This window comes from Sus scrofa, chromosome 12 (genome assembly GCF_000003025.6).
Source record: "Sus scrofa isolate TJ Tabasco breed Duroc chromosome 12, Sscrofa11.1, whole genome shotgun sequence".
Lineage (NCBI taxonomy): Eukaryota > Metazoa > Chordata > Mammalia > Artiodactyla > Suidae > Sus > Sus scrofa.
In genome coordinates, this window is record NC_010454.4 from 40,012,842 (window position 1) to 40,035,120 (window position 22,279).

The window sequence follows — 22,279 nt, forward strand, 5'->3', positions numbered from 1 at the left end:
GGAGGAGTGGGGGCAGACAGATTTGGATTTGCATCGCAGATCCACCACTCATGTGCTGTGTGACCTTGCATAATTCACTGACCCTCTCTGAGCCTCAGCTTCTTGATCTGGAAACAGGATAATAGTACAACTTCTCAGGTTTATGACAAGCTAGACTACTGAGTCATGGTGGGGGAGAGGGTCCCAGAAATCTCAATTGTTTACCAGTTTGAAGATCACTGGAATCAAGGAAGGGGGAGGCCAACTACCAGGAGTCTCCTGGGAGACTCTACATGGAGGAGAGATCTACACGGGGGAGGAACCATGGCCTCCCCCCAACAGCCAGCAACAACGTGCTAGCCTCATGCGTGCACCATCCTGGAAGGCTGGACCGCCCTGGTGCCTTCAGATGATGGCAGCCCAGCACCATGTGACTGTGATTTGTAAGCGCCAAAGCCGGGACCACCCAGCCAAGCCTCTGCCACCTTGCTGTCCTACTGAGAAATAATAAATGCTGTGTCTTCTTTTAAGCTGCTCAATTTTGGAGTGAGTTTCGTTGTTACACAGCTACTGATGACTGTTAGAGAGCCCACCCCTTCAGGAAACTCACGTGATGTACTCCTCGCAGATCTTACGGAAGTGATCGCGCTCCGGGTCGCAGCGCAGGTCGTCGTAGAGCTTGTTGATGAGGATCGAGGCCAGCATGCGGGTGTGGTCGGTCAAGGGCAGGCAGGACGGCAGGTCTGGAACCTGCCCCACCACCTTCAAGATCTTCCTCAGGCCTGCGGCACAGACGGCCTCAAGTGTAAGATCCCTGCTGGGCTCTGTTTTCACAGACACCTGCTCCTCGCTCTGTCGCTCAGTCCTGTCTTATCACGAGCTCTCTCCAGCCCGCCTTTAGGGAGCCAGTGGTTTATCCAGAGCGAAGGGCACTGGGATGGGGCCGAGGGAGCCAGGTGCTACACCTGACTCTGTTCCTACCCGAGCCAGTCACCTCCTGCTAGGGGGCCTCTGATTTCACATTGACCAAGTCAAGACGAGTTGATCTCAGAGGACCCTACAAATGCTAACACTCTGTGAGTTGATGCATAATCTTCGTCGAATACTATTTTCCCCAGGCCTCCGTTTCTTTGTCTTTTTTTTTTTTTTTTTGTCTTTTCGCCTTTTTGCCTTTTCCAGAGCCGCTCCCTCTGCATATGGAGGTTTCCAGGCTAGGGGTTTAATCAGAGCTGCAGCCGCCGGCCTATGCCACAGCCACAGCAAGGTGGGATCCGAGCTGCATCTGTGACCTACACCACAGCTCACGGCAATGCTGGATCCTTAGCCCACTGAGCAAGGCCAGGGATCGAACCCGCAACCTCATGGTTTCTAGTTGGATTCGTTAACAACTGGGCCACGATGGGAACTCCTCTGTCTTTTTTTAATGGAATGGGAAAATACTACCTACCTCACAGAATTTGAAGACTCAACAAGATAACATACGGAAACTGTCCAGTGCCAATTCAGACACATCATGACACGCATTTATTTAGTAAATATGATATTTACTCCTTATGGTCATTATCCATTCTCTTCTCTTCTGTTGAAAAAAATCTTCCATGGCTTCTTGTTACCCACCAGGCTAATTCAACCATTAAGTATTTGTTGAATGAATGTGTGAATGAGCAGACAAGCATCTTTTAGGTACTGGCTACCAAAAAAAAAAAAAAAAAAAAAAAAAAAAAGGACAGCCCTGACCTCAAAAAGCTCAGAATATAATAGAGAAAAGAGCGACGTATAACGATCACAACAAAATGTAACAAGAACAGAATAGAAATGCCGCTGATGGTATAATTCACTCGAAAAAAGCAATTTCTAGTAGTTCCTATGTGCCAAGAACTTTCTAGACATTATCTCATTTAATCCTAACATTCACCCTACCAGTTAGTAGCAATCATGATTGCCATCTTTCAGAGCAGAAAACCAAGACATGGAGAACTCAAGTAAGTTGCCCAAGATGACACAGTTAGCAAGCGACAGAGCCAGGACCCTCTCCCAGCAACGTCCCATTTCAAAGCCCATTTCAATGTGAGCTGTTAGACTCCTTTGCCTCAGGGACAACAGCTTGATTTTTGGAGAGGTGGCTTGGAATTGGTCAGGCCTTGGGCTGGATGGGGCAGGTAAGTGAAACAAGGCACATTCAAAGTAAACACTGGGATGGAGTTCCCATCGTGGCGCAGCAGGAACGAATCTGACTAGGAACCACGAGGTTGCCAGTCCGATCCCTAGCCTCACTCAGTGGGTTAAAGATCTAGTGTTGCCATGAGCTGTGGTGTAGGTTGCAGACGTGACTCCGCATTGCTGTGGCTGTGGTGTAGGCCAGCAGCTACAGCTCCAATTTGACCCCTAGCCTGGGAACCTACATATGCCATGGGTGCAGCCCTTAAAAGCAAAAAAAAAAAAAAAAGAAAAGTCAACACTGGGAGTTATGAAACTCTGGATGTAGCAGGGAATTAAAAGGGCCTGGAAATAATTTTGTGCTCTGTGTATTTTACCACACGCACAGAAGCACTGGCAGGACTGGAGAGTCATTGGAAGGGGCCTGATAAACCAACCCAAACCCCCCATCCTGGCTCTCAAAGGCCTCCCTCAAATGCACCTGCTCCACCTCCTGCCACGCCCCCAACCTCACCTCCATCCTTGGCTTCCACTCTGCCCTCGCCTTGAGCATCTCATGGCACTTCTGCCAGGACACTCTAGACGTCCTCCTTGTCCATCTCTTGCTCCTTCCTGAAGCCCAAAACTCACATCAGGCTTGACATCCCAGTGGCTCCCTTACCCAAGTCTCCCAGTCCCGTTTGCACAACCTACAGACTCCCCACTGCAGCTTTTCACAGATACCTCGATTTTTAAGTCTGTATCATTTCTACCTAAGTGCTATTCATTTGGGTGTTTAGAATGACAGATATGGCTCCCCACCCACCCTAGCCCGTAAGCCATGTGGTTGGGCCTAGGTCCTGGTGCAGACAAGAGTCTCTTGTCAATGCCCAGCCTTTGTAATCCACGCAGAGAAGACGGGAAGCGGGGCCGGGAGAGTAATTTCCGGGGCTTGAGCACTAGAGTAATTTCGTTCAAAGCTAAGCACTTGCACCTGAACTTTGCTGGGATCTGTGAAAACCAAACAAGGGAAGTGTGACATCCAAAAAGAATAAATGTCAAGCTGATAAAGGCTGACTCGAACCTTTTAGAAGAAGATATGGTCAGAGTTCCCATTGTGGTGCAGCGGTTAACAAATCTGACTAGGGGAGTTCCCGTCGTGGCGCAGTGGTTAACGAATCCGACTAGGAACCACGAGGTTGCGGGTTCGGTCCCTGCCCTTGCTCAGTGGGTTAAGGATCTGGCATTGCCGTGAGCTGTGGTGTAGGTTGCAGACGCGGCTCGGATCCCATGTTGCTGTGGCTGTGGCGTAGGCCGGCGGCCACAGCTCCGATTCGACGCCCAGCCTGGGAACCTCCATATGCCGAGGGAGCAGCCCAAGAAATGGCAAAAAGACAAAAAAAAAAAAAAAAGAAGAAGAAGAAGAAGAGGAAGACGAAAATATGGTCTACATGTCATTATACCCGTGAAAGGATTTATCACAGCAGATTTTAAAGCCACAGGTGTGATTCCCAAACAACTGAAGAAGGTGATTTAGGAGAGGGGTGATGCCCTAGAGCTGACAAATTTAGGGACTTTCTCCTAGAACAGTGTCACTGGGCTTCGCAGCGAGTGCACGGATGCCATTTCTCCCTTCTGGAAGGCCTGTGAAAAATGTTATCAATCGAGAGACCTCAGGAATATTACCCCCATGGAATGTGCAATCTGGTTTGTTTTTTTTGGCACTTGCCTCAATTGTCAGGAAACTCCGCCCAGGGTTTGGTGGTGTCCTCGGTGTGTTCAGGCCCTGAGATCAGAGCTTTGGCTACACCGGCACCAGCCCCCTGGTGGATTCAAACATGCTAATGCCTTTTCCTGGCGTTTCAGTTGGAGATGAGGACCTCTCCCAGACAGGAGCCCCAGCCCTCCCTCTTCCTGCTGGGTGTGGGGTACCCGGTGCCCGCTGGAGAGGCTGGAGTGAGCCCCGGCCCCGGCCCCTCCTCACCGTTATCCACCACGTAGATGGTGCGGGAGTTGTCGTGAATGGCGAGGTCCTTCCGGGGGACGTTCTTATTGAGCAGGTTCAGGGCCTGATCCCTGCCCTGGCCAGACACCTTCTTACTGACCAGCATGTCGAGCAGGTGGTTGGTGATCTGCTTCAGGTCCTTCTTGGTGTCTGGGGAAGGAGAGGACAGGGGTAAACAGAGAGGACCAGGGCGTCTCAGGGATGTAGGACCAGGGATGATAGAGGCTTCTGGAAGGACTCGGGAAATTTCAAATACACTGCTTCCTAGATACTGGATTTTCCTAGAGTGTATATATAGTATGGCCCATCTCACTCCAAAAAAGGGAAGGAGGCATTTCCGTTGTGGCTCAGTGGCTTAAAAACCCGACTAATATCCATGAGGATTCAGGTTCGATCCCTGGCCTCGATCAGTGGGTTAAAGGCTCTGGTATGGCCGTGAGCTGTGGAGGAGGTCGCAAACATGGCTCGGGGTTGGGGTGGCTGTGGTGCCGGCCAACGGCTGCAACTCCAATTTGACCCCAAGCCTGGGAACTTCCATAGGCTGCAGGTCCAGCCCTAAAAAGAAAAAAAAAAGGGAGGAAATCTCTCGACAACACCCCCCGTGCGTCCTCCAGCCACTCTGAACACTGACTTTTAGGGCAGCCCATTCCATTCTTTTTTTCTTTCTTTTTAAGTGAAGTATAGTTGCTGTACAATGTCACGTTTGTTCCAGGTGCACAGCATAGTGATTCTCTTACACACACACACACACACACACATTTATATCTTTTTTTAGCTTCTTTTCCCTTATAGGTTATTATGAAATACTGAGTATAGTTCCCTGTGAAATACAGTAGGTCCTTGTTGGTTATCCTTTTTATTATTATTATTATTATTATTGCTTTTTAGGGCCGCACCCACGGCATATGGAGGTCCCCAGGCTAGGGGTCTAATCGGAGCTACAGTTGCCGGCCTATGTCACAGCCACAGCAACGCCAGATCCTTAACCCACTGAGCAAGGCCAGGGATCGAACCTGCAACCTCATGGTTCCTAGTCGGATTCAGGAACTAGGGAACTCCAGTTATCCATTTTACATATAGCCGTGTATATATATATATATATGATAATCCCAACCTCCTAATTTATCCCTCCACCCCTCTCCCCTCTGGTAACCATAAATTTGTTTTCTATCTGTGAATCTGTTTCTGTTTTGTAAGTTCTTTTGTATCATATTTTAGATTCCACATATAAGTGATAGCACATAACAGTTATTATTATTTGACTTACTTCACTCAGTATAATAATTTCATGTTGCTGAGAATGGCATTTTTTCATCATTTTTTATCGTTGAGTAATATTCTGTATAAATCACATCTTTTTTTTTTTTTTTTTTTTGGCTGTACCCGAGGCATGAGAACGTTTTCAGGTCAGGGATTGAACCTGAGCCACAGCAGTGACAACACTGCATCCTTAAACTCCTAGGCCATCAGGGAACTCCTATATCACATTTTTTGATCCATTCACCTGTTGCTGGAGCATATGATAGCTCAATTTTTAATTATTTAAGGAACCCCCATACTGTTTTCCATGGTGGACAATACCAATTTACATGCCCACCAACAGTACAGGAGGGCTCCTTTTTCTCCACATCCTCTCTAGTATTTATTATTATTTAATTTTATGACCACACACACAGCATATGGAAGTTCCCAGGCCAGGGATCGCATCCAAGCTGCAGCTGCAACTTAAGCTGCAGCTCCAGCAGTGACAGATGCTTTAATCCACTGCACTGGGCCAGAGATCAAACCCGTACCTCTGCAGCAACCCAAGCTGCTGCAGTGAGATTTTTTTTTTTTTTTTTTTTTGTCTTTTTGCATTTTCTTGAGCCACTCCTGTGGCACATGGAGGTTCCCAGGCTAGGGGTCTAATCAGAGCTGTAGCCACCGGCCTACACCAGAGCCACAACAACATGGGACCTGAGCCGCGTCTGCCACCCACAGCACAGCTCACGGCAACGCCAGATCCTTAACCCTGCAGTCAGATTCTTAACCCACTACAGGGACTGGCGGGAACTCCCAGTATTTGTTATTTGTAGACTTTTTGATGATGGCCATTCTGACCAGAGTGAAGCGATACTTCACTGTAGCTTTGATATGAGCCCATTCCATTCTAGAATAGCTCTGATGCTTAGAAAGTTCTTCACTCCCAGGCATTAACTGGCAGGGATCCACAGATGCTTCATGCCCTTCTGAATACACTGATGTCATAAAATGTTTTGCAGAGAGGAAATTCAACTCCTTACAGACATCTTACTCCTTGCAGATTCAGACATGCTGGGAGCTTGAAGTGCAAGCCTTTGCCTGGATGCCAGGTCTTCCCTGCCCACTGGGGATTTTTTTTTTCCTTCATCTTTTTAGGGCCTCACTCATGGCATAGGGAGGTTTCCAGGCTATGGAACGAATCAGAGCTGCAGCTGCCGTCCTACACCATAGCCACAGCAACACCAGATCCGAGCGGCATCTGAGCCCTACACCACTGATGGCAACACTGGATCTTTAACCCACTGACCGAGGCCAGGAATCATGGATATTAGTCGAGTTCCTAACCTGCTGAGCCACAACAGGAATTCCAAGATCACGTTTCCTATGAGTGCACCTGCCTCTGTGACCTTCCCAGGCAAGGCAATAATGTGTAGAACCTGGATGTACAGGAAGAAGCCTGAGTTTGCATGTGCATATATGTAGGGATGAGACAAAGGCTAATAATTATTCAAGTTGAAAGGAATTCTCTTTAGGCCTATTAAATGGTATGCAATACTAATGTAACGTTCAGAAAGGAGAAAAACACAAAACTCCCCATGGCTGAATTCCAACTTTGTTGAATAGATATTTATATGGATGGAGAGCAAAAAGCCTAGAGGGAGATACATGGCAGTGATAATGGTAATTAACTATAGGGGTGATTACAGGTTGGGGTTTTTTTTCATTTACTTATTTCTAAATTTTCCTGATGTTTCCAATGAGTCTCTGGTACTTTTTCAAATTGTAGTAAAACATACATAAAATAAAATTTGCTCTTGTAACCACTTTAAAGTATACAGTGTATGGAGTTCTCTTGTGGCACAGCGGGTTAAGGACCCAGCGTTGTCCCTGCATCAGCTCGAGTGGCTGCTGTGGCGCGGGGTCCGTCCCTGGCCCGGAAACCTCCACATGCCACAAGTGCAGCCAAAAATAATACTCATAGAATACAGTGTATAGTTCAGGAGTTCCCATCGTGGCTCAGTGGAAACAGATCTGACTAGCATCCATGAGGACGAAGGTTCAATCCCTGGCCTCACTCAGCGGGTTAAGGATCCAGCAGTGCTATGAACTGTGCAGTAGGTCACAAGCATGCTTGGATCCTGCGCTGCTGTGGCTGTGGTGTAAGGCCAGCAGCTACAGCTCTGATTCAACCCCTAGCCTGGGAACTTCGTATGCCGTGGGTGTGGCCCTAAAAAGACAAAAAATAAATAAAAAATAAAAATAAAGTGCACGGTTCGGTGGCATTAAGTAGCTTCACATCGCTGTGCCACCATCACCACCATCCACTCACAGAACTTTTCTCCTCTTGCAAAACCGAAGAGTCAACAGCTTCTCATTTGCTCCTCCCCCTGCTCCTGGCAACTGTCATTCTTCTTTCCGTTTCTCTGAGTTTGACTGTTTTAGAAACCGCGTGTTCATGGAATCACAGTATTTCTTTTTGTGACTGGCTTATTTCACTTGACATAATGTCCTCAAGGTTCATCCACGCCATGGCATGGGTCAGAGTCTCCTTCCTTGTTAAGACTGAATGATATTCCACTGTAGGCACAGACACCACAATTTGTTTATCCGCTCAGCCATCAATGGACACTTGGGCTGCTTCTCCCTTTCGCTGTTGTAAATAATGCTGCCGTGCCTGTTACTTTTATACTCAGAAAATAGCTGTAAAAATAAAACTGGACCAGGGTTCCCATTGTGGCTCAGTGGGTTACAAACCCGGCTAGTCTCCATGAGGATGCAGGTTCGATCTCTGTGGCCTCCATCAGTGGGTTAAAGATCTGGCATTGCGGAGTTCCCGTCGTGGCGCAGTGGTTAACGAATCCGACTAGGAACCATGAGGTTGAGGGTTCAATCCCTGCTCTTGCTCAGTGGGTTAAGGATCCGGCGTTGCCGTGAGCTGTGGTATAGGTTGCAGACACGGCTCGGATCCCGCGTTGCTGTGGTTCTGGCGTAGGCCGGTGGCTACAGCTCCGATTTGACCCCTAGCCTGGGAACCTCCATATGCCGCGGGAGCGGCCCAAGAAATAGCAAAAAGACAAAAAAAAAAAAAAAAAAAAAAAAAAAAAAAAAAAAAAAGACCTGGCATTGCTGTGAGCTGCGGTGTAGGTCACAGTCACGGCTCAGATCCTGTGTTGCTGTGGCTGTGGTGTAAGCTGGCAGCTGCATCTCCAGTTGACCCCCTAGCCTGGGAACTTCCATATGCCGTGGGTATGGCCATCAGAATAGAATAAAAATGGAATGGAACGGAAGGGAAGGGAATGGAATGGAATAGAGTAGGATAGAATAGAATGGAATAGAGTAGGATAGAGAAAATAAATAAAATAAAATAAAACCAGGCCACCTCCGGCAACACCCAGTCCAAGGTGGTAACTGACACTTCCTGGCCTCCACCCCCCACCCGGAACCAAAACAGAAGCCTGTCTCCTACCCAGAACCAGGGCCTCCTCCTTCCCTCGGTGCTCCCGCTTGTCCTCCCCGGACAGAGCGTCAATGATGGCCTGGAGCAGGTTGCAGACGGCCAGTGACATCTCCTCGTTCTCCACGGCCATGAGGCTGCAGATTCGGTCTATCCGGACTGCGTGGAGAATCGCTGTGGCCTAGATGCCCCCGGCAAGAAGCACAGTCAGCTGCCTGCCCTTCCCTTCCAGCTGCCATGCAGGCGAGGGAACGGCGACAGCCGGCTGGTGCAGTTGGGACTTAACGCCCAGGCCTCGTGGGGCTCGTGGCCTGGGAAGGCCCCTGACACAGCCATGCCCCTTCCCAGAGGTGGAGCTGCGCTGTTCAACTCCCAGCCATTGTCACAGGGGAGGCACAGAACACGTGCAATGCGGGGAATCCACACAGAGATGCTGCCGCAATGCACACTGGATTTTGAAGACTTAGGAATGAAAGATATAAAAGAGCATAGCCTTTGCATTCAACTCTTCCTCATAAACCACTTTCAGTCAACTTCTCAGACCCATTCCCAGCTCCAAGGTAAAACAAGAGGGTGGATCTCCGCTGAATCTGGGACCAGACCACCCAAGTCATGGGCAGGCGATACTTTATCAAGGTCTATTCATGCCAGCCCCACCCCGCCCACATGTCAAGGCCAGGTCCTCAGACTGGCAGCCAGGACCCCACCCCCTGCCCTCACCCTAGCTCGGTGGCCACTGCACATGCCCGACAGGGTCCGCACGGCCGCCAGCATCAGCTCAGGCCTCTTAGTGTCCACAAGCTGCAGCAGGAGGGCCACACCGTTGTTCTGGAAGATTCTCTCGGCCCCTGCTTCCTCACGGCCTAGGACAATGAGGTTGTTGGCGGCCTGAGGGAGGGAGGAAACAAGGAAGGTCATGAGGGACGTTTGGCTCTGGAGGCCTTGGCCTTGAGCCAAGGGCAGGGGCTGGTGCAAGGACTAGGTCTTCCAAACAGCTCTCTATTTTTTCACCCCATGATCTGATCCCTGGGGACATAGTCCAAGAACATAATTCAAAGCAAGAAACAGAATAACTTGCAACAAAGGCCAACTGGGTGAAATATATGGTTAAAGTCATAAATGAAAAGACTCAGGAGCAACTTGGAAAAAACCTTGGTAAGCAGAAACAGATGGCAAGTTCACTCTGATTGTATGTAGGCTAAAATAAAACTGTGTATATATACGCCTGTGGATAAGGTCTTTTAAAAGGGAGAAAGGTGTTCCCATCGTTGCTCAGTGGTAATGAACCCGACTAGTTTCCATAAGGACCCAGGTTCGATCCCTGGCCTTGCTCACAGGGCTAAGGATCTGCCATTGCTGTGAGCTGTGGTGTAGGTGGCAGAAGCAGCTCAGATCCCACGTTGCTGTGGCTGTGGCGCAGGCTGGCAGCTGTACCTCCAATTCGACCCCTAGCCTAGGAACTTCCATATGCCATAAGCGAGGCCCTAAAAAGACAAAGGGGGGGTGGATTTTAAATTTAAATTAATTAAACAAGGAGGGCATTAGTCTGAGGTGGTTTCAATGCCTAAGCATCTATATAGGCAAACCCAAACCTAATCCTGCATTGCCTCAAGGTTAAGAAGTTGAAACGTAAGGACAAACAATCACAAACAGCTAATGAGCCTTTCCCAAATAATGAAACTGCTTAAGCTCTAGATCAAATAACTCCCTTGCTTTGCTTCCATTTCTTTTTTTCCCTTTTTTTCCACCAGATGCAAGCCATATCTGCAAACTACACTGCAGCTTGCAGCAGTGCTGGATGCTTAACCCACTGAGTGAGGCCAAGGATCGAACCTACATCCTCACAGACACTATGCCAAATCCTTAACTCGCTGAACCACAACAGGAACTCCTGCTTCCACCTCTGCCCTTGGTTTGAGTGCTGATTCTGCCATATGCTAGCTGTGTGGCCTTGGGCAAGTCACACCACCTCTCTGGGCCCCAGATTCCTGTCTGTAAAAAGAGACAGTTGAGTTGGGTTTTCAAGAGTTTCCCCACCCTAAAGCCTTCCACCTTGGGAATATATATATACATATACAGTCATGCACAGGGGAGTGGTTCCAGGATCCCCTAGGATAACAAAATCTGCAAATGCTTAAGTCCCTTCTATAAAATGGTGTAGTACAGCTGGCCCTCTGTAACTGTAGCCAACCAACTATGGATGGGAATCTCTTAAAAGGGCTGGGATCCAGTGGCACAGGGAAAACGAATCCGACTAGGAACCATGAGGTCGTGAGTTCGATCCCTGGCCTCGTTCAGTGGGTTAAGGATCCAGCGTTGCCCTGAGCTCTGGTGTGGGTTGCAGATGCATCTTGGATCTGGCGTTGCTGTGGCTCTGGCATAAGCTGGCAGCTGTAGCTTTGATTAGACCCCTAGCTTGGGAACCTCCATATGCCATGGGTTTGGCCCTAAAAAGCAGAACCTGAGATCCTAGGGCTGTGGGCGAAGAAATTAAGAGGCAGGAAAAGAGGTGGTGGGCAAATAGATGGGGAGAAAGATGCTGGGTGGAGGCTGATTAGAGAATTTCAGGTAAGCATCAGCAGAACCATCTTCGCTCTGTCAGTCAAGGGCTTTGCATTTTTCAAAGAGCATTTATCTATAACAACTCATTAAGTCCACATAAGAGTTTGTTATTAAAGATATTTGCATATTAGGAGAGACTTACAGACCATAAAACATAGTCAACAAAAATTCCCCATTGCCTGTCAAGTTCTTATAAATATTCAGATGTTCATTCTTTTCCTCTAAAGAAGGACTAGAAGGGACATTAAAAAATGGATCAAAAATGCAACAAATTTGGCTAAGAAGATGATATTATGAATAAATATTTTCATATTTCAGAATGACCCTTTGCAATATTTTGAAATGGAATAAAACAATTTGCATGTATCATTGTTTCTCAGGGCCAAAACACGGGTGAAGATCTCCCTTTGTGTGCAGAATGTACAGGGGCACCAAAAACCTCTGCAATCAAGATGAATTATATTTAATGTGATATTGTAAAATATCAAAATCAATGCAATGAAAAAAAATCCAGGATCCGACCCCGCTGCATGACTCTCCTCATTGGTCTCATCTTACTCCTGGACCTTCTTACAGTTCATGCTATTTTCTAAAGTGCTTAACGTTTGGCCCATCTTTGCCCACTTTGCCCCAAGAGCTGCCTCCAGCTCCAGCTCCTGCATAGGCATGGCCCAAGAGCGCCCTCTGCTGGCCTGCTTGTTGCTTAGCACGCACCTTCTCCAGTAAATCAGCTTCACTGTTTGGGTCCAGGAGAATCTCAAACATCTTCTGCACTCTCGAGTCTGTGGAGAACTGCACACGGAGCTGAGGAAAGAAGAGGGAGATGGTGGGGAAGGAGGCAGGGCAAGGGTCCACATTATTTCAGTCGGTTCCACATAAAGTTCATCTCAGTTAATATTAGGGTATCTAGTCTTCCTGCCTCCCTCCATCCTTCATTCATTCATTCAACAAACATTTACTGAGCAAATACTATGGGTCAGAGGCTGGGGATAGAATGGTGAACAAAATCAAGTCCCTGCCCCACACTGCTTTCAGTCTAGTTACATTTGCTGTCCCTTTGGGGCTTCAAAAGTCTTGGAATGCAAAGAATCATCACCCCCAATTTTTTTAATATGTTGAATTGTTTTTATGTTTTAAGGATTTTTAATTTTTCCACTATAGCTGGTTGACAGTGTTCTGTCCATTTTCTCCTGCACAGCAAAGTGACCCAGTCACACATACATAGAGACATTCTGTTTCCCACATTCTCCTCCATCATGTTCCATCATAAGTGACCACACATCATTCCCAGTGCTATGCAGCAGGATCTCATTACATCACCCCAATTTTGCAGTCCGGTAAACAATTAGCTATTAGACATTTAAATAAGGGCAAAAACAGAGATATGTCTCCAAGATCAGAAATCTGTAGCAGTTTTCAAGCACCTCTTCAAGAAAATTAAAACCATTCTTTTTGAAGGTCACATCCCTCACTATCCCTACCCCAACCCTGATGCCCTGACGCTTTCATAAAATGCCCTAACCAGTCATCAGCCCCATCCTGCCAGCTCCTCTGTACCTCCCACTGCTTTGTGTCGCCGGTCCACAGGGCCACCCAGTTCCATCCTGGCTTCATTTCCTTTTAGGGGGTGGGGTATGTCTTTCACCGCCCCTTCTCTGATCACCCTTTTTTTTTTTTTCTTTTTTTCAAGTTTAGTCGATGTACAAGGTTGTGATCATTTCTGCTGCACAACAAAGTGACTCAGGGACACACGTTCACATACCTCTTCTCTTTCAGATTCCTTTCCCACATAGAAGATCACAGAAAGCTGGATAGCGTTTTCTGTGCTACACAGCAGGTCCCCGCTGGCCAGTCACTCCATATGCCACGGGGTACGTATGTCCGTCCCAAACCCCCAGTCCATCTCTCCCCTCCCCCGCCAGTCCCCTTTGGTAGCTGTAAGTTTTTCAAAGTCTCCGAGTCTCTTTCTGTCTGATCACCCCTCAGTCTGCAGTTTGTCCGCCCTGAGTGTGCACTCCAGACAGGGTGCTGTGTTTCCATCCTAGAGCTGCCGCAGGCACACAGGACCAGGACTAGGGGCACAGAGCTGCGTGATCAATTACCTTCCTGTTCTTACAGTGGGGGAACCGATTCCCCCAAGAGACCCCTCAGAAAAGTGGGAACTAATCCAGGACAAGGGTGCAGGATTCCTCACCTCTGGTCCAAGTTCTCCAGAGCGTACTCCACTTTTCTTTTCTTTTCTTTTTTTTTTTTTTTTTTTTTGCTATTTTAGGGCCACACCCGTGGCATGTGGAAGTTCCCAAGCTAGGGGTTGAATCAGAGCTGCAGCCGCCAACCTACACCACAGCCACAGCAACGCAGGATCTGAGCCACGTCTGCAACCTACACTACAGCTCATGGCAATGCCAGATCCTTAACCCTCTGAGTGAGGCCAAGGATCGAACCTGCATCCTCATGGGTCCTAGTCAGATTCATTAACTGCTGAGCCACTTAGGGAACTCCCCGTACTCCACTTTTCTAGAAAAGATTCCCCATTCCGACTGGCTCCTGGTTCTCTTCTATCCCCAGCAATACCCTTCCCCCAGCTCCTAGGTTTCTACTGTGGCTTTTGTCCTCCTAGAAAAAGAGGAAGATCATGTTGCAAATATACTAAGTTGCAGTTTTTTGATTTTATTTTATTTTATTTTTTTGTCTTTTTGCTATTTCTTTGGGCCGCTCCCTCGGCATATGGAGGTTCCCAGGCTAGGGGTTGAATCGGAGCTGTAGCCAATGGCCTACGCCACAGCCACAGCAACTCGGGATCCAAGCCGCATCTGCAACCTACACCACAGCTCACGGCAACGCCGGATCCTCAACCCACTGAGCAAGGCCAGGGACTGAACCCGCAACCTCATGGTTCCTAGTTGGATTCGTTAACCACTGCGCCACGACGGGAACGCCCTAAGTTGCAGTTTTTTTAAAGAAAGCCTCCACTTGGAATTTAAAAGACTGGTGTTCCAGTCCTGGCTGGCTTACTCCCTGGAACAAGCATCACAGCATCCCAACACGCACGGGTGCACCTGCTCAGTTGTTCCGTGCTACGTGCCCACTCCACCCAGGGGTGTGAAAGTGGCCAACCCATCCCTGATGTCCTGCTTCCCTAACTGCTCCTACCAGGAACCAGGAGAGGTCGCCAAGGCTTATGGAAGGGCTTCGACTCACTTTCTCCTGGATGCTGGTGTTGAGCCTCCTCAGCGTCTCCTGGAAGTTCTGGTTCCGTGGCTCCAGGGTGGCACAACGCTGCACGTCCTTGAAGGCTTGGTCCAGCTTCCCCAGGTGCTCCAGGGCCTGGCATCGCCGATACAGAGCCTTGATATCCGAGGAGTTGATGTCGATGGCTGGTGCGGGAGACAGGCAAGGCCTCAGGGGGCCGGGCCGCAGACCCCTTTCCTCCCTCCCCCAAGGCAGCCCCCAACTCCAGGGCTTCCGTGTCTCTCCTGAAGAACATGCACCCATGTGGGGTGTCTGGTCCAAGGCTCCCCTTTGTTAGGGAGGCGGTGAGAATCACAGTCTCAAGGGAGAAGGCGAGTTTAAGGGTTATCTTGTCCAACCCGGGCTGCTCCTGTCTCTGCTCTGTGATCCTTGCCAAGCGCTCATCCAGCTTGCATACCTCCAGTGGTGGGGAGCTCCCTCCTTCAAGGCAGACAGCTCCTTCAGAAAGCCCTTCCCTCTTCTTCCCCGAAATAAATCTCCCCATAACTTTGCCCTGTTATCTGAAGTCCTGCCCTGGAAGCCCTGAGTTGAAATCTGATCCTTCCTCCTTGTGACAGCCTTTAGGTATTTGGACGCAGTTTCCCGGCCCCACCTGGGAGTTCCTTCCCTGAGCTAAATATTGCCACCTCCCTCACTGCTCTTCACAGGACATGCTTCCTGTCCCCTATCCAGCTGGGTCCCTCCCTTCTGAAATCACTCCAGAGACTACCTCTGTTTCTCCTCAAAAAAAAAGTAGTGACCAGATCAAAACCCAACACAGACCCATGCAGAAAAGAATCCCTCAATTCTGCAATAGTATATTTCTTAAAAATGCAACCAAGGGAAGTCCCCCCCACCCCCCAATTTTTTTTTTTGTCTTATTTAGGGCCGCATCTGTGGCATTTGGAAGTTCCCAGGATAGGGTTTGAATTGGAGTTGCAGCTGCCAACCTGCTCCACAGCCGCAGCAATGCCAGACCCGAGCCTAGTCTGCAACCTACACCACACCTCACAGCAACACCAGATCCTTAACTCACTGAGCGAGGGCAGGGATTGAACCCACAACCTCATGGATACTAGTCGGATTCTTAACCTGCTTATCATAGTGGGAACTCCAAAGCCTTCCCATTTTGATCATGCTCTTAAGTCTAAGTTCTCATAGAACTTGCGGCAGTCCAAGGCTGCCGTTGATGTAGGTTTATTTCTCCTAGTGTCTGTGGAATGGAATAGCGCCTCCCTCTTCCCTTCAGGAAGCCCGGCCTCCCAAAGTAGACCAGGTTGCTGCCCTGGTTCTGGGGAGCCCCCACCCCAGCCCGCCTCCCATGAACATATCCTAATTTACAACAAAGTGGCTGTGTCATGACTCTGACCAATGGCTTCTGGAAGCATCCTTCTAAGAAAAGAAGCTGCCCCAGCATATCTAACATGTAGGGACTTCCCGCTGTGCTGCAAAAGAATCAGTAGGTGGTGTCTCTGCAGCACCAGGACACAGGTTTGGTCCTTGGCCTGGCATAGTGCGTTAAAGGAGCCAGTGTTGCTGCAGCTCAGATCTGATCCCTGGCTGGGAACTCCACATGCCTCGGGTGGCCAAAAAATTTGACTTGGGATGGCTCATCTGGTGCTCACCTTTCACAAAAGGTTGGGGCATCTGAAGCCCCACCTACAGGGGCAAGGACGGCATTTATACAATTGTAATTCCTGCGGGTATCAAGAACCTCTTAGGCAAAACAGGATGCGAAGGGGGCGGGGAGGGGGGCAAGGTCAGAGCGAGGGGGGCTCACCTCTGGAGGCGTCTGAAGCCGCCTGAACATAGCTCTCCTGAGAAATGGAGAAAGAAGAAAGCTAGTTAGTGTGAGCCCAGCACAGAGACAGTTAGAGTGGGTCCCCGCGGTGAGGAGAGCAGGCTTGCTGTCGGGTGCTGCTGTCAGAGGCCAGGGTACCACCCCTCACTGGGCATGGAGAACTGGACCGGCTTGGGCATCAGGCAAACTCGGGTTTGACCCCAGCTCTGCTACTAACCACCTGCAGTTTGGGTAAGTTATTGAGCCCTCCTCTGGGTCTTGAGTTATTCCTTCCTCTCTCTCTCTCTCTCTCTCTTTTTTTTTTTTTTTTTTTTTTTTTTTTGCTCTTTAGGGCCGCACCCAAGGCACATGGAGGTTCCCAGGCTAGGGGTCGAATCGGAGCTACAGCTGCCTTCCTACGCCACAGCCGCAGCAACGCCAGATCCTTAACCCACGGAACGAGGCCAGGGATTGAACTTGCATCTCATGGTTACTAGTGGGATTCACTTCTGCTGCACCACAATGGGAACTCTTTTCTTTCCTTCCTTCCTTCCATTCTTTCTTTCTTCCTTCTTTCCTTCCTTCCTTCCTTCTTTTCCTTCCCCTCTGGTCTGCAAAGGCTACTGAAAAGTCAGCCAATGGTAATGGGAGTACCTTGTACATAACTAATTGCTTTTATTTTATTGCTTCTATGATTCCCTCTTTCTCTTTAATTGTTGACACATTAATGTGTCTTGGTGTGGACTTCTTTATCTTGTTTAGGACTGTGTTTCAGAGATTACATTCTCTGATAAATTTTCTGCCCCTTTCTCTTTTCCCGAGTCTTAAGTTTCTTTCTTTTCTTTTTTTTTTTAATTTTTAAAAAATGTTTACGGCTGCATCCACAGCATATGCAAGTTCCTGGGCCAGGGATTGAATCTGAGCTATGTAGCAAAGCTGGATCCTTTAACCCACTGCACCAGGCTGGGGATCAAACCCGAGCCTCCCGAAGCAACCCTAGCGCTAGGTCGGATTCTTAACCCAGAGCACCACAGCGGGAACTCCGAGTCTTGAGTTTCTCACCTCCGATATAGGCATGACAAAAGCAATGAGTGGCCTCACAGTCTCTAGTTAAGATGCCACAAAATAATTATACGTCTTTTTAGGGCTGTACCGGAGGCATATGGAGGTTCCTAGGCTGGGGGTTGCATTGGCGCTGTAGGCCCAGGCCAATGCCACAGCGACACGCCACAGCCACAGCAATGCCAGATCCAAGCCACATCCAAAACCTATGCCCTAGGCCTCAGCTTGTGGCAATGCTGGATCATTACCTCACTGAGCTAGGCCAGGGATTGAACCTGCATCTCATGCATCCTAGTCGGGTTCTTAACCTACCGAGCCACAGGGAGAACTCTAAAAAGCCTCTGTCTTGATGCCGGTTCCCGTTAGGCTGGTTCCCAGGGGAGTGGGTCGGGTGATGGGAACATAAACAGTGCGAGGCACCCTTCTCCAACCTGAGGGGTCCAGGGGGTGGGCGTGCCTGCATCCCAGCCCCGGCCCTCAGCCCCGCGCCCCTCCCCACCCCGGACCGTTTTCAGGCCACAGGCCGCCCGGTTCCGATAGAGCGTGGCCTGCAGGGCCTTATCCTTGGTGAGCTTCAGGGCCTGGCTGTAGCTCTCTGTGGCCGCCTTGTAGTCCTGGAGCTGGAAATGCCGGTTGCCCTCCTCCTTCAGCTGCACGGCTTCCGCCTCGGCCATCTGTCAAGGGAGAGGAGCATGAGGTCTGGAGCTCCAGGGTCGCCACCCACCAGGCTGGAAGAGGAGGTTGCTGCCCCGGAGGGACCCACCCGTCACCTGCAAACGCATTACCCCAAGGACATCCAGCATTTGCTCGGAGCGTGGCCGGAGCTGAGAGGGGTCTCAGGGCCCCTGGGGCCTCCCTCTCTCTCCCTCCCAGCTGGACGGGTAAAGCCACCACACCAAGGGCCTGAATTCTCAATTCTCAAGGGTCTTAAAAGGGCTGGATCCCCCTCGCCACTCAGAGGAACACCCCAGGCCAGCTCACTTTCTCAGGAGGAGGATGCTGTCAGTTTGTCTTCCCGGGGTGCTTCTCCTCTGAGCGCTCTGTGCACCCCCAGCCGGCCAGCGTCCGCCTGCGCCTCCCAGCCCCCACCCAGGAGACTTTATCACCCCCGCCAGTGGCTCCAGACCATATTTGGCCATAGGGGCAGGTGCCCCTGGAGTCTGTCATTGATACTCAGGGCCCTCCCCCGCCCCAGACTGGACAGTCATTACCACGTGGAGGTTCTGAGTGACCTCTGCCCTGGCACCCAGCCCAGGGGCAGTCCCGGCAGCCCAGGCACTCAGACCCCACGGAGTGAGCGAAAGATCCAGAAAGACAGGAACCCCCTGGCACACACCCCCCTCCTCAGCACAGCCATCGTGCCCCTTCTCCACCTCCCTCCCAGATAAACAACCTCCTCTCCCCTCCCCCCACCACTGCTATTTTGGGAGCAGAGTGACAGCTGAGGGGCTGACAGACCTAGACACAGAGAGCAGCTGCCCAGGTCCCAGACCCACTGGAGACTTCCAGAAATGCCCTTCTGGAAGAAGGAGGGACGGAGAGGGGGAACGTCCCTTCCCTGCTTCCCCTTGTCCACAACTGCCCTGCCCCCGGCCCACAGCATTCACTTGCTGAAAATGTCCTTGCTTTTCAGAAAGACCCGTGGACTCATCGCTTCATTTGAGTGGACGTGGGTTGCTTGTTTCATGCTGCATGTCTTCTCCGGCTCCTCCCCATCCGTGTGGAGTGGCCTCCCCCTACCATCAGATTGGGGGCCCCCTGAGAACGGGCTCTGCATATCCCCCACCAGACTGAGATCTTCTCCACAACCAGAGCTGGGACAGCTGAGACCAGGGACTGTCCCCCTCCAACTGATGGGGACAAGCTGAGTCCCCCTCCTCAGAAAGGGGGTCTTCCTGGGATAGAAAGCATAGGTAGGATCCCTCACGCTAGACTCTGCTCTTAGCTCTGTGACCTTGAAAACCCAGCTCTGTGACCTTGGACAAGTTCTACTGCTTTGCTGGACATAAGATCCAGCCCTGATGCATTGGTTGTTGACTGAATAAACAAGTGAATGAATGGAGGGGCGAATTCCTGCCCTCATGACGTCCCAAACCCTGGGCCCTTTTGTCTGCTCTCTGTAGCAGTGATTATTTATGCTTAAGGATCCTGCAGAAAAGAACTTCAGGTCCAAGAGATACTAGATTCAAATTCTGATTTAGGGAGCGCCTGCCATGTGGCTCAGTGGAAATGAGTCTGACTAGTATCCATGAGGACACAGGTTCCATCCCTGGCCTCACTCAGTGGTTTAAGGATCTGGCATTGCCATGAGCTGTGGTGTAGGTCGAAGACAGGCTCGGATCTGGCATTGCTGTGGCTGTGATGCAGCCCAGAGGCTACAGCTCCAATTCAACTCCTAGCCTAGAAACCTCCATATGCTGCAGGTGTGGCCCTAAAAAGACAAAAAGAAAGAAATATATATATAATTCAGTAATTCATTCCACAGGCATTTCTTAAGCATTTGCTACACGCCAGAGACTGCGAGTGACAATGGAAGCAGAGACTACTCCGGAGGGCAAGGATGTGTGTCTATTTTTGTTCCTTTACATATTTCAAGTGTCTGCCGCAGTGTGTGGAATGAAGTAGGTTCCCATTAGTATTTGTTGAGGGAATGCATGACAGAATTCCATGGATCTGTGGTTTCTAAATATGCAGAATACCAAGATGGTTTGCAAACACATCATCAGGAAACATGACATTGTTTCAGAGGTTTCGCTGAGTGAAAGATGAGATGATTGTCTGTAGAGCTCCTGCAACAGTATTTGGCCGTGACCTTTGTTAAATGATTCAGTGAATATTTAAGGCCAGACCTGAAGAATGAGGAATGGTGCCTGTATATATTCGTCAGCTCTGGCCACTGTAACAAAAAACCACAGACTGGGTGGCTTCAGCAATGAAAATTTATTGTCTCACAATTCTGGAGGCTAGAAGTCCAAGATCAAGGTGCCATCGTTAGGGTTGGTTTCTGCTGAAACTTTTCTTCCTGGCTTGTAGACAGCCACCTTCTTCGCTTCAGAACATAAAGAGGTGGGGGAGGGCACTCTGATGTCTCCTCCTTTCTTTTTCTTTTCTTTTTTTTGGTCTTTTTGCCTTTTCAAGGGCCGCTCCTGCGGCATATGGAGGTCCTCAGGCTAGGGGTCCAATCGGAGCTGTAGCCACTGGCCTACGCCAGAGCCACAGCAACTCGAGATCCAAGCTGCGTCTGCAACCTACACCACAGCTCACGGCAACGCCAGATCCTTAACCCACTGAGCAAGGCCAGGGATCGAACCCACAACCTCTTGGTTCCTATTTGGATTCGTTAACCACTGAGCCATGACGGGAACTCCTCTCCTCCTTTTCTTATGGAGACATCCATCCTATCAAATTAGGCTGCCATCCTTATGACCTCACTTAACCTTTCTTACTTCCTTATAGGCTCCGTCTCCAGATACAGTCACACTGGTAGGGGTTAGGGCTTCGACATAGGAATTGGGGGTGTGTACGCGCGAATCAGTCCATACCAGTTCCAGAAAACTCCATGTGCAAAAGCACTGACACAGGACGGGCCAGGCCTCTGAAGAACTCAGAACAAGCCAGGAGGGTGTGATCTTAAAGAGAGAGGAGTGGCTGGAGAGATAAAAAAGGCTGAGTGGACCATTATAAAGAGTGCAATTCTTTCCTGCCTGTCGTGGAAGCACTGCAGGGTTTTAGGGCAGAAAGTAACAGGCCAGGAAATCCCTTCGTGGCTCAGTGGTTAACGAACCCGACTAGGATCCATGAGGTTTTGGGTTTGATCCCTGGCCTCGCTCAATGGGTCAAGGATCTGGTGTTGCTGTGAGCTGTGGTGGGGGTTGCAGACATGGCTCAGATCTGGCGTTGCTGTGGCTGTAGCATAGGCCGGCAGCTGTTGTTCCAATTCAGCCCCTAGCCTGGGAACCTCCATATGCCACTGAGTGCGGCAATAAAAAAAAAAAAAAAAAAAGAAAGAAAGAAAGTAGCAGACCAGATTTTCGGTCTGAAACATCACCCTGGTTGTAGTGTGGAGAATATACAGGAGAGGCAAAGTGGAGACCGGGAGGCAAGTGAAGAGACTATCGTAGGAACCTGGTGCCTGGGACCAGAGGGTGGCCGTGGAGGTGAAGAGATCAGATAGGTTAATGAGGCAGAACTGGCAGAGCTTGCGACGGCCTGGATGCAGGGATGAGAAAGAAGGGAGAATTGACAGGCAATTCCCGAGTTTCCGGTCCGAGTGCTCATGGTCTCTGCTTTTGTTCCTCATCTCTAACACTGGGAGGAAAGCGTTGTTATGAGGATTAAGGGTGTTATATGTGTGAAGGACTTAGAACAAAGCCTGGCCCGTTGCTATCATTATTATTATTGTTATTGCTGTACACTGTTGAAAATTGTAAGAATTTTTTGTTTCTGTACTCATCAAATATTACTGATCTATTTCATCTGTTTAAAAAAGAATAATAGGAGTTCCCGTGGTGGCGCAGTGGTTAACAAATCCGACTAGGAACCGTGAGGTTGCGGGTTCGGTCCCTGCCCTTGCTCAGTGGGTTAACGATCCGGCATTGCCGTGAGCTGTGGTGTAGGTCGCAGACGCGGCTCGGATCCCGCGTTGCTGTGGCTCTGGCGTAGGCCGGTGGCTACAGCTCCGATTCAACCCCTAGCCTGGGAACCTCCATATGCCGCGGGAGCGGCCCAAGAAAAAGCAAAAAGACAAAAAAAAAAAAAAAAAAAAAAGAAGAAGAATTTTTGCCCTCAACCCAACGGGCTCTGGGGTTTTGTTTGTTTATTTGTTTGT

General features: G+C 49.6%; 1 protein-coding gene across 1 annotated transcript in view; it reads right to left on the reverse strand.

Annotated features, from left to right (window-relative positions):
- The window catches only part of UNC45B (unc-45 myosin chaperone B), a 34,115-nt gene extending 15,588 nt beyond the window's left edge, over positions 1 to 18,527 (reverse strand). Inside the window, 9 exon segments of the mRNA NM_001113442.2 lie at positions 590 to 761; positions 4,100 to 4,270; positions 8,829 to 8,997; positions 9,537 to 9,704; positions 12,093 to 12,182; positions 14,580 to 14,755; positions 16,390 to 16,426; positions 17,958 to 18,125; positions 18,433 to 18,527. Coding sequence (NP_001106913.1) covers positions 590 to 761; positions 4,100 to 4,270; positions 8,829 to 8,997; positions 9,537 to 9,704; positions 12,093 to 12,182; positions 14,580 to 14,755; positions 16,390 to 16,426; positions 17,958 to 18,125 — 1,151 coding nt within the window. The 5' untranslated portion in view covers positions 18,433 to 18,527.